Source organism: Ricinus communis, unplaced genomic scaffold (genome assembly GCF_019578655.1).
Source record: "Ricinus communis isolate WT05 ecotype wild-type unplaced genomic scaffold, ASM1957865v1 Ctg43, whole genome shotgun sequence".
Classification (NCBI taxonomy): Eukaryota; Viridiplantae; Streptophyta; class Magnoliopsida; order Malpighiales; family Euphorbiaceae; genus Ricinus; species Ricinus communis.
In genome coordinates, this window is record NW_025963476.1 from 16006 (window position 1) to 33721 (window position 17716).

At 32.4% G+C, this 17716-nt stretch overlaps 1 protein-coding gene across 1 annotated transcript; it reads left to right on the forward strand.

Moving 5' to 3' along the window:
• The first annotated feature begins 13637 nt into the window (after nt 1-13637).
• Nucleotides 13638-15898, forward strand: LOC107261057. The gene is made up of 3 exons (XM_015717699.2): nt 13638-13934; nt 14477-14980; nt 15623-15898. The coding sequence occupies exons 1-3, from the start codon at nt 13638-13640 to the stop codon at nt 15896-15898; spliced, it is 1077 nt and encodes a 358-aa protein (XP_015573185.2).
• Nucleotides 15899-17716: the final 1818 nt, after the last annotated feature.

Below are 17716 nucleotides of genomic sequence, written 5' to 3' on the forward strand. Positions count from 1 at the left end.
TAGGATGGCAAGCCCCTAGATTGACCTGGCATACTCCTAGAACTACTGCCCCTAACCTGAGCATAGAAAACAGGAATAATATCCTTACCCAGTCTATATTCAGTGCCTCTTTCATCTATGAATGGAATATAGATGGAATGTCTGAGTATAACATGCTTGATCTCTTACAACAGATGACCATGGCGGTAAATGCCTACAAAACTCAAAGCGTTACCTTTGATAAAGCCATAGTTGAACTCCTTATAGCCGGTTTTTCAGGCCAGGTGGGATTACCATCTCACTCAAATCCAACAGCTACAAATCTTAGGTACTATCCAAACCACAGTAGAAGGAACCCCCTATCCTAGATGAATTAAGAAATCCAGTTGAGGATATTGCGTCAACCCTTATCCTTACCATTTCTCTTCACTTCATAGGAGATCCATCTCACCTCAAAGATAAGAATGCTGAACTTCTCAGCAACCTGACTTGTAAAAAGCTTAGCAATTTCCAAGCCTACAAAGACACTTTCCTAACTAGAGTCATGCTTAGGGAAGATTCTAACCAGCCATTCTCGAAAGAGAATTTTTAACTGGTTTACCTAAAATTAGGTGAGAAAGTTAGAAATGTTATCAGAAAAGCCCATAATGGATAAATCCCTTATGATCTCTATACTTATAGTGAATTAGTTTGCCTTACTCAAAAGGAAGGAGTTAAAATTTCCCATGATCTTAAGCTTCAAAGTCAGCTCAAATGGGAAATGAAGAAAACTAAGCAAGAACTAGGTAATTTTTGTAACCAGTTTCAATATAATCCCACAAAGCCATCCCCTGCCTGCAAAGGAAAATGTAAAGAATATTCTTCAAAATCTTATAAGAAAAAACGTTTTCACAAAAGTAGAAAGGTCCCAAATAACAAAGAAAGTTCTTACAAAAAGTCATCTTCTTCAAAAAAATCTTCAAAACAGAAGTCCAAAAAAGATTTTAGCAAAATTACTTACTACAAGTGTGGCAAGAAAGGCCATACTTCAAAGTATTGTAAGTTTTCTAAAAAGCTTGAGGAGCTTCAAATAGAAGAAGAAGTTTTAAACAAAATTTTTGCTTTTATAGTTGAAACCTTTGAATCAGAGTTTTCTAATCCCTCTGATAACGAAAAAGAATCCCAAATTGATGAAATTAAAACCTCATCTGAATACTCTAAATCAGATTTTGACAAAGTCCTAAAGACTATTAATATGCTCACTAGGCAACAAGAAGCTCTTGTTGAAGTTGTCAAGCATATTAATGACCCTCAAATTCAAAAATAAGTTTTGAAAGAAATTTTAAAAACTGAACCCTTATCCCTTCATCTAGTAGGAACACCTACAATCTTATTACAATTTTGGAAAAAGGAAAAAAGCAAAAGAATCTCCTTCCTACTGTCCAAGAACTCAAAAAAGAAATTAAAGCTATTAAAACAGAACTCAAAGAATTAAAAGAAAAACAACAAAGTGATTTTGTTTTACTCAAAAGCCTGATTTTAAAACAAAACAGTGAATCAAATTCTGATGAAGAAAATGATTTTCAAAATCTTGAGGTTTCTGAGAGTGTTGCAGAAAATTTCATAAATGTTCTAAAAGAAATAACCTCAAGAAAATATCTTATTCAAATAAAATTTATTTTTTCTGATGATTTTTAAATAGAAACTACAGTCTTGTTTGATACTGGAGTAGACCTTAATTGTATCAATTATGAGTTAGTTCCTAGAAGATATTATCAAGAAACAAATGAGAAACTCACTTCTGCCAATAATTCAAAGATTAAAATTTCTAGAAAAACTGAAGCTGCAATTTTAAGCAAAGACGTTGCTTTAAAAAATATTTTCATTCTTACAAAGGATCTACATCAAACGGTTATATTGGGGACTCTTTTCATTAATTTGATTACTCCTTTCAAAGTAACTACAAATAGTATCATTTTCAAAGCTAAGAATTTAAAAGTTATTTTTTCTTTTTCAGAAAAACCTAGGAAAAGAAATCTCAATCTTATAAAGGCTTACTCGATTTATAATTATGAGATAAATGCTTTAATTAAAGAAAACTAAACCCAGCTACTCCATTTGAAGCAAGATATGGGTTTACAAAGAATTCAAAGTCCATTACAAAGTGATTTTATTCAAAAAAGGATTTCTGATTTTCAAAGAAAAATTGAAAAAGAAGTTTGTTCAGATCTTCCAAATGCTTTTTGGAAAAGAAAATAACATATGGTATATTTACCATATGAAAAAGAATTTAGTGAAAGACAAATCCCTACCAAAGCCAGGCCCATTCAAATGAACGAGGCCTTAGAAAACTATTATAGGATAGAAATCCAAGACTTAAAGAAAAAAGGTTTAATTTCCAAATCACGATATCCCTCATCTTGTGCAGCTTTCTATGTCAATAAAAATAGTGAAATAGAAAAAGGTACCCCTAGGTTAGTAATTAACTATAAACCTTTAAACAAATCTCTTAAGTGGATTAGATATCCTATTCCAAACAAAAAAAGATTTTCTAAAAAAAGATTTTCTTTAAAAGTTTCATTCTGCTTTCATTTTTTCAAAGTTTGATATGAAGTCAGGATTTTAGCAAATCCAGATTCATCCCAAAGACCGTTACAAAACTGCATTTACAGTTCCATTTGGGCAGTATAAATGGAATGTAATGCTATTTGGTTTAAAAAATGCCCCTTCTGAATTTTAAAGAATTATGAATGACATTTTTAATCCCTATTCAAAGTTCTGCATTGTGTATATTGATGATGTACTGATTTTTTCAAATTCTCTTGAATAACATTTTAAACATTTAGAAATATTTTTCTATGTTGTTAAGAAAAATGGCTTAGTTGTTTCAAAATCTAAAATCTCTTTATTCCAAACAAAGATTAGATTTCTTGGGCATTATATCTCTATGGGAACAATTATCCCAATTGAAAGATCTCTAGCCTTTAATTCAAAGTTTCCTGATAAAATCTTGGAAAAAACTCAATTACAAAGATTTCTTGGCAGTTTAAATTATGTCATGTACTTTTATCCAAATTTAAACTGTTTGGCAAAGCCTCTCCATGATAGATTGAAGAAAAATCCCCCTGCATGATCTGCTGAGCATACAAAGATTGTTCAAAGCATCAAAAGGCAAGTTTCTGAAATTCCATATTTGCGTCTTGCTAATCCATCTGCATTGAGAATAGTTGAAACTGATGCATCAGATTTAGGTTATGGTGGAATTCTAAAATAAGTCCAAAGCAATAAAGAATGCATTGTCTAGTTTACTTCTGCACACTCGAATGACACTCAAAAAAATTATTTAACCATCAAAAAAGAAATTCTTTCAAAAGTCCTATATATTTCAAAGTTTCAAGTGATCTTTTAAATTAAAAATTTCTTTTAAGGATTGATTGTAAATCTGTAAAATAAGTATTACAAAAAGATGTCCAAAACATAGCTTAAAGCAAATTTTTGCCAGATGGCAAGCTATTCTTATGGTTTTTTATTTTGAAATTGAATACATACGAGGAGATTTAGATTCAATACCAGACTTTCTAACTAGAGAGTTCTTTCAAAAACAGGAGTGATAATGCCTCGAAAAATAAAAGTAAAGGATAAAGAAGAAAAGCTAAAAGAAAGTTAAAAAATAATACAAAGCCCAAAGAAGGAGATAATCTCCTCCTCTTGAAAGCTAATCAGAACCTGGACAGAAATCATCCAGGAAGAAACAATTTCTTACAAAGAAGATTCTGCTCATAAGCAATTTCAAATACATGAATGGCTTGCACAACAACCTCCTGAATTTTTAAAAATGGTCCAGAAATATTCAAAGACAAAGCCTGTGGCTGACCTTCAGCCGAAAATCTCTCCAAAGTAATCATTTTCTTCAACTAAAGGTAAAGGTATACTCTCTATCCCTCTTTCAAAGCTTGAGATAGTAGTTTTCTCACAAAACTATCTCACGATTCTCAAAGCATTTCAAAATTAAATTCTCAAGAAATTATTTTGTCCTAAATAAAACTTTTTAAAGTAAATGAATATGTAGAAAAATAAAAATTTTCAAAGAATTTTAACTGTCGAAGAAGGATTCTGTACAGAAAGCCCCTCAAAGTTAGTTTCAAAAGCTTTTCCTCCAGGATGGTATTTTAAACCTTAGAATAAGGCTAAACCTCAGTCTTATTACCAGTCTATCTTAGAGGTGACTGCTTCTGCAAAGTTCAAATATTTCAAAAAAAAAAGACCACAGATACCCAGCCTATTCTACTTGTATTATTCAAAGAATCCTTCACCCTTCAGATTGGGGAAAGAAATTGCATTCTTCAAGATCTTTTCCAACGACCCTTCAAAATACCTATCCCTCAAGTTTCAGTACCACCTTCAATTTCTGGAATTACCAACAAGCCTGGTTCAATGCCTTTCTCTTACAAAATGAAGGACAAAGCCATTTCTGGCTTTTTTTTACTTCCATAATAGCACTATCCGACCCTTAAAGATCCCTTACTAGTTTAAATAATGGTGGAACTATTATGGTAATGTTCTAGAAATAATAATACTCGAAGTACTCCCCATCTTTAACTTCTTCAAAGCTCATTATAGACCAAACAAAATAGAAAGATAATTCTTCACCCTTGCTTCTATTTTGTTCAAACTTCTTCCTCCCTTCGATATGCATGTGGTATTTCCATTTTAATCAAGTAGCAAATGGAGAAGTCATTCTTACCCGCAGATTTAAAGTAAAGTGGTAGGACAAATTCAACCACCAAGAAAAGCTATCTACAAAGATGGTTCAAAATTTCCTTACAAAGAACAACTTCTTGCTAGCACCTAAAGAGCAAATTACCTTCATGGCATAAAAGTCTTTCATACTTCCAAAATTGGCAACGGCCCAAAAAGAAGATGACTTCCTACAACTGATCAGACAATTGTCAAAACCGCCTCCTCTAAAGAAAGGTTTAAAGCCTCATCATCTTCTTCAAGCACCAGCTTCGCAGCCATTCACTTAGATGGTGACTCCAATGAAGATGATTGTTTTGGAATATTAAAGTCCATAAAATAAAATGTTGTAAAGCTTTGTAAAGCCATTGGATTGAAAACTAGAAATGGCGACCCATGGTGATATTCTATAACGGGCCAAAATCCCCAATAAATAAATTAAAGGTCTTTCAAAAAAAAAGAAACATTCTCTTATCCTGCACCATTATTTCAAAGAAGAAAAAAGAAAAGGACTCCACTATTTCAAAGTATGGCAGACAACTTCTGCTTCATCTCAAGAAAAGAAAGAAGCCTCCTGCCCCATTATCAAAAGCATCCAAAGAACGGATTATTGAAGTTGAAGGCTTAAGACCTCTATAAATATAGGAGGTTTCAAAGAAGAAGACAGAATGAAAAACTAGAAGAAAATATTGTATTCTTAGAGTTCTCCGTAATCAATAGAAATATAGGGAGATAAGAGTATTGGGAGTCAGAGAGATCCCTTTCCTCTTGTATTCTACAACTCTACTCTTGTAAGTTATATTTCTTTTTGAAGCTTTTACTTCAAATATTGTATATTTGTTTAATAAATAAACACTCGCTTTCTTTTCTTTACTCTTTATGCATAATTAGAATAACAAGTGTATGCTCTGTGCTTGCCTCATCTGAGGATCCTGCACATTAGAAACTTGTTATTTATTTGTTTTCTCCATTGTTCCCTTCTCTTAGATACTGACTGAGTCCACTTGATATAAATTCCTAATGCACAAATTGATAGAGTTTCTATGGATGAAAAGTCTATCTATTTGTTAAAAAATAAAGATTTATCCTATAATTAATTTACCAGTTCTAACTTAATTATAGTTTTTTATAAAATTATTTATAAATTAAATTATAGTTGAAACTTATTAGTTAATATTACTTAAGGAGCTAGACTTCTAGGCAATTAGTTTCTATTTAAATACTTAGAATCAATTAAATTAAAATAAAAATACTTTTCTTTTATGTAACAGTAGTTAGTGGTAAAATAATTATTAGATCTATACTGAATGAATATATAAATTTTATATAATTTCATAAAATAGAATCTAAATCCACCCTCATAATCAATTGAACATGTCTAATATTTATTATACTATAAACTTTAGATAATTTAATATTTATAGTTCTTGTTTTCTTTTTAAGAACAAAAATCTTAGACTTTTTTATTGATTTTGAAATCAAATTTCTTTCGCTATTATTTAATTTTCACTCCTGCGCACACACACACTTATGTAGATACACGTTTGCTTTTAATTTCCAATATATTAAATTTGAAATTTAATTTTTCTATTATTTTTTTTTAATAGAATTTAGTTTTTTTTGTTCTAATATTGTAGTGTGCTATTTCTATATGAATTTTATTCTAGTACTGCTTATATATTTTTTTTTTATTAAATTAGTAAAAACAGTTTCTATAGTTTTATAGTATTCCATCTCTATATAAATTTTATCTTTATACTACTATTATTTATTATCTTTTCTATTAAATTATATTAAATTAGTAACAGAATAAATTGGTTAATCTTAACAACACTAATTATAAGGCTCTTTCAATAAATTTATTCATTCTCTCTCCTCTTTGCACTTTTATATATTAGTTTTTTTACTTATGTGCGTTGCATGTGAATATTAATAATTAAACTCGTTTATAATAAAAAATAAAAAAATTATTAAATTTAGAATAATAAATACTATTAATATAAAATCTCATAATTCTTAAAATATAACTGATTTATCTAAATTTTATTTTTGAAAACTAATAAGCCATTTATATTTATAAATGCATTAGTTGAATAAATTTCTAAATTTTCAAATAATGAAACTCAATGTTCTCATAATTCAAATTAGTTTTACACTAATATTGATAATTTGTCATTGAATAAATTCTTATATTTTCAAATAATTAAACTCAATGTTCTCATAATTCAGATTAGTTTTATACTAACATTAATAATTTGTCATTAATAAGTTGATACATTATTAACCAAAAATAAATAAAAAATTTCAAACGTCTCATCATATGTTTGTTTGGTAAATATGACTTATTCAATTTAAATATCTATAGTCTCCTAGAGTAATATTTACTTTACAAACATGTTGTATATTTTTTATTTATCTATATCACATGCGATACCTAAAATTTATAGTGTCCTATTTTTATATAAATTTTATCTTTATACTATTTTTATCTATTATTTTATTTATTAAATTATATTAATTAAATAAAGATTAAATTGGTCAGTCTTAACAGTATTAATTATAAAGTTTTTTTTTTGATAAATTTATCTATTCGCTATTCTCTTCGCATTTTGATATATATTATGATTATGATATATGAAATATGACTTGTGCTAGGTACCTAAAGTTCCACTAGACAAGGGTAATATCTACTTGGCAAAGACAAGTCCTCCTAATGTCCACGAGGCATACCTAAATCAATTTGAGAAAGACTTCAAAATTTTTTTGGGGTGCTGCTCTCAGGAAATGAAAGTTGGAGGCCGCATGGTTATCACACTCTCCGGAAGAGCTGAGGACCTCTGTATATCCAGCCAACACAAACCTAACATTTGGGAGTTACTGGGAATGACAATTAACGACATGGTCTTGGAGGTATAAATAGTATATTTATTTCTGCATTATTACTAGTTTCTTTTATTTTAATGCTCAAGTCCCTAATTGTTTATTGTGCTTTTGAACATTGTAGAGGACAGCTTTTACGAAGAGCTCTTCGTTTTCCGTTTATCGCAAATGTTTTACGTAGTTTTTCTTTCCTGATGGTACTTTTAGCAACATTTTGGCGACCCTCTTGTACCGGCGTGTTTTTCTTAGCATCGGCAAATATTTAGCAATGTTAATAAGCATCCCTCAGTGGCGTTTATTGTAGTTGATAGAACCTTTTCCGTTGTAGTGTTATAACTTTTTACTGTAAGCTATAATAGATCATTGATCTAGAACTTCATATTTTTCACCATTAAATAGAAGAAAGAAAACATACTTTGATTCATGTTTAATAGAGTGTAATTTTTCTCCCTTTTTCTCTTATCTTATTGATGGGTACTCTAACCTTTAATTTTTGTATTTGTTATAATTATTGATGATATGGGTAGAGAGAGGACCAACTCTTATTTATAGACTAATAGTGGTTTTCTATCAAAGCACCAATGGGTATAACATTTTATGTTATAACATTTACCAATAGACATAACTTTTCAATTCACAACTTTTCATTAACCAATAGAATTTAATCACTAATATCTTATTATAATTATATGAGTTATTAATTTCTTACATTCTCTCACTTGACTCATATAATTTAATAAGAACAAAAAATGCACAAAAATTAATGTTAAATTCTTTTTTACATTGGCTATGACATAATATCATTATTAAGTAAAAATGTTAATGTGGGTCATAGCGGTCGTATGTCATTTTATAGACATCCTCCCTTCCATGTATCACAACACTAATTCTCAACTTAACATGATCTTTAATGAAGATAACATTAATGGTCCAACACATATGTGATCTATCACAGAATATTTCTATTCCTATCACATATGTGGCTTCTCCCATATCTTTCATTTCAAAATTATTAAAGAGATATTTCTTGGTTTCATGTAGCAAACCAAGATCATTAGCAGCAAGTAAAATATCATCAACATATAGAACAAGAAAAATAAACTTGCTCCCACTGATTTTCATAAATATGCACCGATCAACAATGTTTTCTTGAAATCCAAAAGAAGTAATGGTATCATTAACTTAATATACCATTGATGGGAAGCTTGTTTAAGTCCGTATATTGATTTCTTTAGTTTACACAACATATGATCCTTTTTCTTAATTGAAAAACCCTCAGATTGATCCATTTAAACTTCTTCTTCTAAATTTTCATTAAGAAAAGCGGTTTTGACATCCATTTGATATAGCTCTAAATCATAATAAGCCGCTAAAGCCATAATAATTGTAAGAAAATCTTTTCTAGACACTGGTAAAAAAGTCTCTTTATAATCAATGCCACTTTTCTGAGTAAAACTATAATACACTGAATTTTTTTTAATAATAATAATAATATTAGTAATAATTAATAACGAGTTTTTATTTAAATTAATTTTATTTGATTTAATTGGGATGATTTAAATAGAATTTTAATGCTAGACAAACTAAGGGAGTATTTTCTATATTTAATTAGTCTGGTTTTTAAGAAATTAAGTAAATTCTTTGAAAAATATATTATATTTTTGGTCATTTAATTTTCTCCAATATGAATATATAATTAACTTCTATATTTGAAAGTCATTAAAGGAATAGTAAATAATATTTTTATAAAGAATTTCTTGGGGAAATGGAAAATTTAAATTAGCAAACGTACTAATTTTAATTGAAAAATAGTTAGCAAAATTAATTAATTAAGTTAATTAAGGGTTAGGATTAAATTGACAATTAGTTTTGAAATAAGGACTAGAAATATAATTGCTTTAAATTGGGGTTTTAAATAAAAATTTGTATGGTTGGTATTTTTATAATTAAATGTGTCGGCAAGCGCATTTTGATAATTTTATATTTAAAAGCAAGGGTAAATAAGTAATTCTATATTTTCAATAATTCTAATTTTGCCCAAATTAAATAGTTAGGGGTTTAATTTAAAAGCTAAAGAAAAGTTGAAGGGTTAATCAGAAATTTTGCAAGACGAAATTGTTGATAATTAAAGAAGTTGAGGGACTAAATGGTAAAGAAGAAGAGTTCAGGGACTAAATGCCGATAAGAAAAGGAATAAAAGAAAAGAAAGGAAAGAAGAAGATGGCGTCAAGGGTCACGGAAGAAGAGAGAGAGGAGGAAGGAGAAGGGCTTGGTAGCCATAGCTAAGAACCACATGTGGTGGCAAGAGTGGCGGGGAGGAGAAAAAAGGGAGGGCAGCGATTGTCGGCCTTTAGGACGTTCCGGTGACCAATGGCGGTGAGGTCGGTCTTGAAATGACTAGTGAGTTGAGGGCTTCCTTTTGGGAGTATCGGCGTCGGTTTTGGTGGCTGGAGGAAGGAGTTCTGGCGAGGTGAAGGCAACCGGAACTTTAGGCTTTTCTGGCGAGTTCCGGTGAGCTTTGGCTGATCGGAGGACATATCCGGACCCTCCTCAGCTTAAGCTTTGCAATAGCATCAGTTTCATGGCGATCATACTCCGTTTGAAAATCAATGGTCGAGATTGTCCGTAAATCTCTCCAGATGATCAGGGGTCGGATCAAAAGATCAGAAGCTGAGATCGTCATCAGCGCGTTGTCTTGAGTCCGTAGGCGCGTTCGGATCGTCGATCAGACTCCGGCGGCTGGAGGCAAGCCGACCGAGTGATCAATCGTCTCGGTAATTCTCTAGCCTTTGATTTTAGAGTTCATTGATAAAATTATGTCTTTATTGAATTGTGTTGAGCGTTAGAAAAATATTATGAGTTAAAATAATTAATTATCGGACCGTCTGCCATTAATCGTGATTTGTAATGTGTGGCGGAGTCGGGAAAATAATGAAGTCTTAGTGACCCGACTCTCCTTAAAATAATAAATTGTTAGAAATTTGAAGTGTTTTTTGGTAGGTCCTGGACCCGTTATTTTGTGGACTTTTTGGATTTCCACCAAATCTGCATGCAAGTGATGGAGGTAATTCGAGATTCTCTCCATTTGCTTTAAGACCTTTTATTCAAAAGAGAGAGAGGATTGTCCTTGGAAAGAAGAGGGAGTAGGTTCATTTGGCAATCTATGCTCGTTTTTTCCTCTTCTTTCTATCATCTACATATTCTCCTATTAAAAGGAAGAATTCACCATCAACCTCCCATTTAGGCCCAAGTCTTATGACTTTGGCATGCTCAAGAAAGGTTAAACCTAATAAGAGAAATCAGATAGGAGTAAGAAAGATTTTATTGAGAGGAGTAAGGACTTGAAGGTGTTTGGCAATTTTGGTGATGTGGGAAGAGACAAGAATGACACCTTTTTGTGTGTTGCTAAGATGAAACAGATGATCATAGAAGAATTTAAAAGTGTGAATGCACTTACCATTGATCATAGCATAGAGGAAAAAGAGGTATGTTTGAGGCACTTTTTCCATCCCATTGTCCTTTGCATGGATGCTAGTTGCAATCATCCTATGCACTACCCAATTAGTTAAGGATTTGAGATCTTTAGAATGGGTTTCTTTGGTGGAGATTTGCCTCCAAAATTGAGAAAAGGAAATAGACATTTCAACAAGGTTTCCAATAATGGAAAGGTGGCTTCTTTCATGAAAACCAAAGATAGACGAAAATTTGGTTCTTGAAAGTTTCTTTTTCTCCCTAAATAGTCTAAACTTTATACCATAGTAGTGATTCCCATCTCCATTTTTGTTAATCACTAGGTGGAAAGTGTTGACCTAAGGTGCAATTGATCTCTGTTTTGGTTCTAACAACTAAATTAATTAGCACTAACACCATGACTGAATGTCTATGTGATAGAGCATCAAAAGAATCAAACCTATCCTAAACATTCTTTAGCCTTGAAGCAAGTTATGTAAAAATACCTCAAAAGTGCAAGGGCACTTTTCATGTGGCCTAAAGTTTATAAGACGCTGAAAAGTCCACCTGATAGAAGGCCAATCATCTAGTGACACTTAGTATAGTGTCAAAACTCCAAGAAGCACAAGGACGCTTCTTTTTAGGCCTTGAGAAGTTTGTTGGCAGAAGATAGCATGACGAGAAGCGCGAGGGCACTTCTTCGCGCGGTTAAGGGAAGCGTGAGGGCGCCATTATGGCGCGAGAGTGATTTTTACAATTAATGCGATGTCAGTAACCGTTGAGACATCAGCCACGTGGTTGGAGGCATTGGAGCCCCAAACGTCTCTTTTCAAAAAGCACTAGTGCGCTTGGAAAGCGCAGGGGCGCTTTTCATCACTTTAGGAAACTTTTTTCCCAAGTCATGGAATTTTACATTTAATGAGTTTTGGCATCATTATAACGTCTCTAAGTGTTGGTATGTGTGTAAATACCCCTCTTAAAGATTGTACAACTAAGCGTGTGAATTAGATATACCAAAACTCTTACAAGTCATTTCTCAACTTTTTACATCTATTTTTTTCTTTGTAAAGTGTATTAAGTTGAAACTTTTATTCAACTAAACTTAAAAAGGGTTATTGTGTGAGCCTAAGTATTAGAAAAACATGAAATTAGTTGTTGAGTAACTATTAATACTCATGGGTTAAGGGACTTAGTGAGAGTTTGATACACTAAGGAAAGAGGTTTAGTGTGAGCCTTGAAAACACTCAATTATTGGGTGAACTTGTAAAATCCAAGGCTGTAATTTAAGTGATTATAGTGAAATACTCAATTGTGATCTTGAGGAGTGGACCGTAGGGAGGTTTATTCTCGAACCGTTATAAATCCTTGGTGTTTTCTTCTCTAACCCTTAAACTTCTTATCTTTGCCTTAACCTCTTGTGTTTTTACCTAAAGTCTTTTATTTTTGCAATTTGAGGTCACCAATTCAATTCTGCCCCTTCTTGGTTCTAAGGGACAATAAGTGGTATCAGTAGTCACTCTTATCAAGCTTTCGCTAGTGCAAAGATCATGACAATCGATGAAGGAGCCCAACATCTCAAGCCTTTCTTCGACGGATCTGATTGTGCCTTCTGGAAATTCTGTATGGAAATTTATTTGGATTCGTATGGCATTAAAGTGTGGGATTATATTGTGAGGGAATGGAAAGCTCCTACGAAAATAAAGAATGGCAAAGAAAGACTTCTACCTAGAGAAGAATGGGTTGATGCCCATAAAAAGCACAACCACAAGAACAAGCAAGCAATGGCTATACTTGTGAGTTGCCTCTCTAGAGAAGAGTGTGGGAGAGTGCAACCTTGCACTACGGCTCATCAAATTTGGACTACCTTGGAGAACTACCATGAAGGCACGAAACAATAAAATCAAGGAAGATCCAAATGTACGTCACCGAGTACGAGATGTTCAAGATGAAGCCTAATGAGTTCGTCACCGACATTACAAATAGACTTCTCACCATCATTAACAACATGACAAAACTTGGAAAGCACTATGAGCTAGTGGAGATCAACAACAAAATCCTTAGGATCCTTCCTTTGGATAAATATAATGAGTGTCTAGCATTGAAGAAGCAAATGAAGACCTAGGGAAGCTTCCTATGAATGTTCTTATAGGTAAGCTTCTAACTTATCCCTTGTAAGGGATGAAATAGATAGAGATTGTGGGAAAAGAAAAGCCCTAGCTCTTAAAGCTAGCACTAGAGCTCAAGATGCAATTAATGTTCCAGGCGATGACGAAGAACAAGGGGAAGCTCTAAGTGAGAGTGATGATGTGGCACTCATCACAAAGCATGTCAAGAGGATACTTGAGGCCAAAAGAAGAAGAAGCAACAAGCCCTTCACAAGTAAAAATATCTTTTCTGAATCAAGAACAAGTAAGGGTAAGAAGGAGGAAGTCACTTGCTACGAATGTGGGAAGCAAAGGCATATTAAACTGGATTGTCCCAAGTACTTGAAGAGGGATAAGGGAGACAAAGAGAAGAAAAATGATTTGAAGGCTACTTAGAGTGATGCATATTCATCCTCCAATAATGAAAGTGAAAGAAAAGAGGAGGCAAATTTTTGCTTCATAGTAAATATGGAAGAATCCCAAGAGGTATGTTCCACTTCTCATTCATATAATTCTTCTTCTTCTTATTCATCTTCTCATTCTTTTAATGATTTGTTACATGATGAGGATGAGCTCTTACAAAACATGCTTTCAAAATTAAGCTTTTACAAAAAGAAATGTTCTTGCTTGGAGGAAGATCTTAAAATTTCAAAGAAAGAAATTGCCTCTTTAAAAACCTCCAATGATGACCTAAGGAATTCATTGGATGATGTTTCAAAAGAAAAGCTTTTGAAAGAGAACAACTCTTTGAATAATGAAGTTGAAGTACTTAGAAACTTAATTTTAAAATTTCACAAAAGGAAGGTGTCTCAAAGACCTCTCCTTATGAGACATGGACTTGGGTTCAAAGGAGCTTCTTCATCCTTATCTCATAACACAATCTTTGTTAAAGCCACTCGACCATAAGCATTAGAAAAAAAAGCTCAAATGAAGTTTCAAATAGCAATACATATACTAGACCTCCCATTCAAAAGAAAGGGAAAGGTACACATGTTCCTAAGACTAAGCTAAAAGGAACAAAGCATGCATTCATGTATAAGAACACAAATGTTGGTAAACCTTGTTCATGCATATGTGATGGTAATCATATGAGGTCCAAACCATAAGCAAAAGTGGCTAAGAAGACCAACCCTATTAAGAATTCTAAGGTCATTTGCCACTATTGCATGAGAATTGGATACATCAACGTGAAATGCAAAGTAAGAAAAATACATCTTTTTATGAAGTGAATTTTCCAATGCTAACCCCCAAAGGATCCAACCTTGTTTAGGTTCCTAAAATCAAGTGAATTTGACTCCTTTTTATAGGTGTCTCTTAAATCCACAAGCACAAATCTTTGGCATATTGGTAGTGGATGTTCAAGGCATATGATAGGTGACATGAGTCTATTCATAGATGTCAAAGACTACAAGGGAGGTAAAGTTACTTTCGAAAATGATGTCAAGGCTAAGGTAATTGGCATCGAATCTATTGGTAAGGATGGTAAATCTTTCATTGATGATGTTTTCCTAGTTGATGGTATGAAATATAATCTATTGAGTGTAAGTCAATTGTATGATAAGCGGAACAAAGTCACTTTTAGCTCCAATGGATGCCTTTTCGGTTCCTTTATGGATGACAAGGTGATATTCAAAGGAGAAAGAAGTGGCAACACCTACACAATTAACTTACACAAAGTTATTAATCAATCTTTCAAGTGTCTTGTGTCTATTAGTGATGAATCTTGGCTATGGAATAGAAGACTTGGTCATGCAAGCATGAAGCTCCCACACAAGTTAGCCAAAGAGGAGCTAGTAAATGGACTTCCTAAGGTAAAGTTCATCAAATACTAGCCTTGTGAACCACACCAAATGGGAAGACAACACCACTCATCCTTTAAATCCAAACCCATTGTAAGTACTTCTAAACCACTTCAACTACTATATATGGATTTGTTTGAACCTACTAGAGTAGCTAGCTTGGGTGGAAAGTCATATGCATTTGTAATTATTGATGATTACTCTAGATTTACTTGGATTAACTTCCTTACTTATAAGAATGAAGCTTTCAATATTTTCAAATCTTTTGCAAAACGTGTTCAAAATGAAAAATGATACTTGATTTCCTCTATAAGAAGTGATCATGGAAAGGAGTTTGAAAATGATCTTCTTGAAAATCTTTGTAAAGAATTTGGTACTTCTCATAACTTTTCATCTCCTAGAACTCCTCAACAAAATAGAGTTATGGAAAGAAAAAATAAAACACTAGTGGAAATGGCTAAGACAATGCTCAATGGGTATAAACTTCTATCACACCTTTGAGCCGAAGTCAATAGCACTAGTTGTTATGTTGTTAATAGAGTTTTCAAAAGACCTTTGCTAAATAAAACATCTTATGAGCTTTAGAAACGAAGAAAACTTAAGGTCTCAGTTTTTAGAGTTTTTGGTTGCAAATGCTATATTTTAAATACCAAGGACAACCTTGGAAAATTTGATGCCAAAACTATTATAGGAATTTTTCTAGGCTACTCCACCTCAAGTAAAGCTTATAGGGTCTTTAACAAACACACTTTAGTAGTTGAAGAGTCTGTGAATGTTGTTTTTAATGAATCAAACAAGCTTGATCTTGGGAAAGGTGTTTGTGTGAATGATCTTGTAGGTGCATTTGAGGAACTCAAGGTGAATGTTGATGACCCTTCAAAAAAAGTAGATGAACCTATAGAGGAAGCTCAAGAAGATCAATATAACTAAGATGCTATTCAAGATTCCTAAGAGATGAAAAATTCTCAAGATCTTCCAAAAGCTTGTAATTTCAAAAAGGATCATATTCACAATCAAATCATTGGAGATCTATCAAAAGGTATAGATACTTGTTCTAAACTAGTACCTTTAAATAATCTAGCCTTTGTTTCTCAAATTGAGCCAAGGACCATTGATGAGGCTTTAAAATATGAGAGTTGGGTGATTGCTATGCAAGATGAACTCAACCAATTTGAGAGAAATAAACTGTAGGAACTTGTTCTTAGACCAAAAATAACCAAATCATAGGTTATAAATGGATTTTTAAAAACAAGCTAGATGAGTAAGAGTCTATCACTAGAAACAAAGCTAGATTGGTTGCAAAAGGTTACAACCAAGAGGAAGGCATTGATTATAATGAGACCTTTGCTCCAGTTGCTAGATTAGAAGCTATTAGGATGCTTTTAGCATATGCATGTCATATGAATTTTAAACTATTTCAAATGGATGTGAAAAGTGCTTTTATAAATGGTTTTCTTAAGGAGGAAGTCTATGTTGAGCAACCTCCTAGTTTTGAAGATCATAAGTTTTTAAATCATGTTTGTAAACTTTCTAAAGCCTTGTATGGATTGAAGCAAGCTACTAGAGCTTGGTATGAAAGGCTTAGTTCTTTTCTAATTGAAAATGGATTTCAAAAGGGTAAGGTTGGCACTACTCTTTTTACAAAGAAACATAAATATGATCCCTAATTGTTCAAATTTATGTTGATGACATTGTATTTGGTGCTACTAGTAAATTGCCTTGTGAGGATTTTGCTAAGTGCATGACTAAGGAATTTGAAATGAGTATGATGGGAGAGCTTAAATTCTTCCTTGGTCTTCAAATCAAGCAAAGCAAAGACGAAATATTCATCAACCAAACTAAGTACACAAGGGAACTTCTAAAGAAATTTGAAATAAATGGTTACAAAGTAGCCAAGACCGCAATGAGTGTCACAATAAAATTGGACAAGGATGAGAAGGGTAAGAGTGTAAATGAAAAGCTCTATAGAGGTATGATCGAATCACTTTTATACTTAACCGCCTCTAGACCCAATATTATGTATAGTGTTTGTCTTTGTGCTAAATTTCAATCTTGTCTAAAAGAGTCTCATTTAAATGCCGTCAAAAGAATTTTGAAATATTTACGTGGAACTTTGAACTTAGGACTTTGGTACCCTAGAGAAACTCCCTTTGATATAATAGGTTATTTGGATGCCGATTATGCCATTTTCTAGGTGAATGCTTAGTGTATTGGTTTAGCAAAATAATAAATCTCAACTGCTTTCTCCATTGCAAAAGCCGAATATGTGGCGGTGGGTTGTTGTTATGCTCAAATCCTTTGGATGATGCAACAATTAAGAGATTATGGAAGAGAGGTTGATCATATTCCTATTAAATGTGACAACACTAGTGCTATAAACCTTTGTAAGAATCCTATTCAATATTCTAGGAGTAAATACATGGACATTAGATACCATTTCTTGAGAGACCATGTTCAAAATGGTAGTGTAGTACTAGAATATGTTGATACAAACAAACAACTAGCTGATAGTTTCACCAAACCCCTAAATGTGGAGAATGAATTTCATAAAAAGAGAATTAGGAATGATAGATGGAAGCACCCTAGCTTAAATTCTCACCAATGTGTGCAAATGATTGAATGTGGTACTTATACTTGTGATTTTTATTATTATGCAAAAGTTGAGTATTGAAATTATCTTAGTCCTAGATTCTTTTAATCTTGGTACATCTCAATACTCATACATAAAATGATGTGATCAATATGAAA

What these genes read in the sequence shown, in the direction of transcription:
- LOC107261057 (XM_015717699.2), top strand. Translation starts at nt 13,638, where the DNA reads ATGGAAGAATCCCAAGAGGTATGTTCCACTTCTCATTCATATAATTCT. An exon ending in CTTTGAATAATGAAGTTGAA is followed by an intron (nt 13,935 to 14,476) that starts GTACTTAGAAAC and finishes TCCTTTTTATAG; the next exon opens with GTGTCTCTTAAATCCACAAG. An exon ending in TAGTAAATGGACTTCCTAAG is followed by an intron (nt 14,981 to 15,622) that starts GTAAAGTTCATC and finishes TTAAATACCAAG; the next exon opens with GACAACCTTGGAAAATTTGA.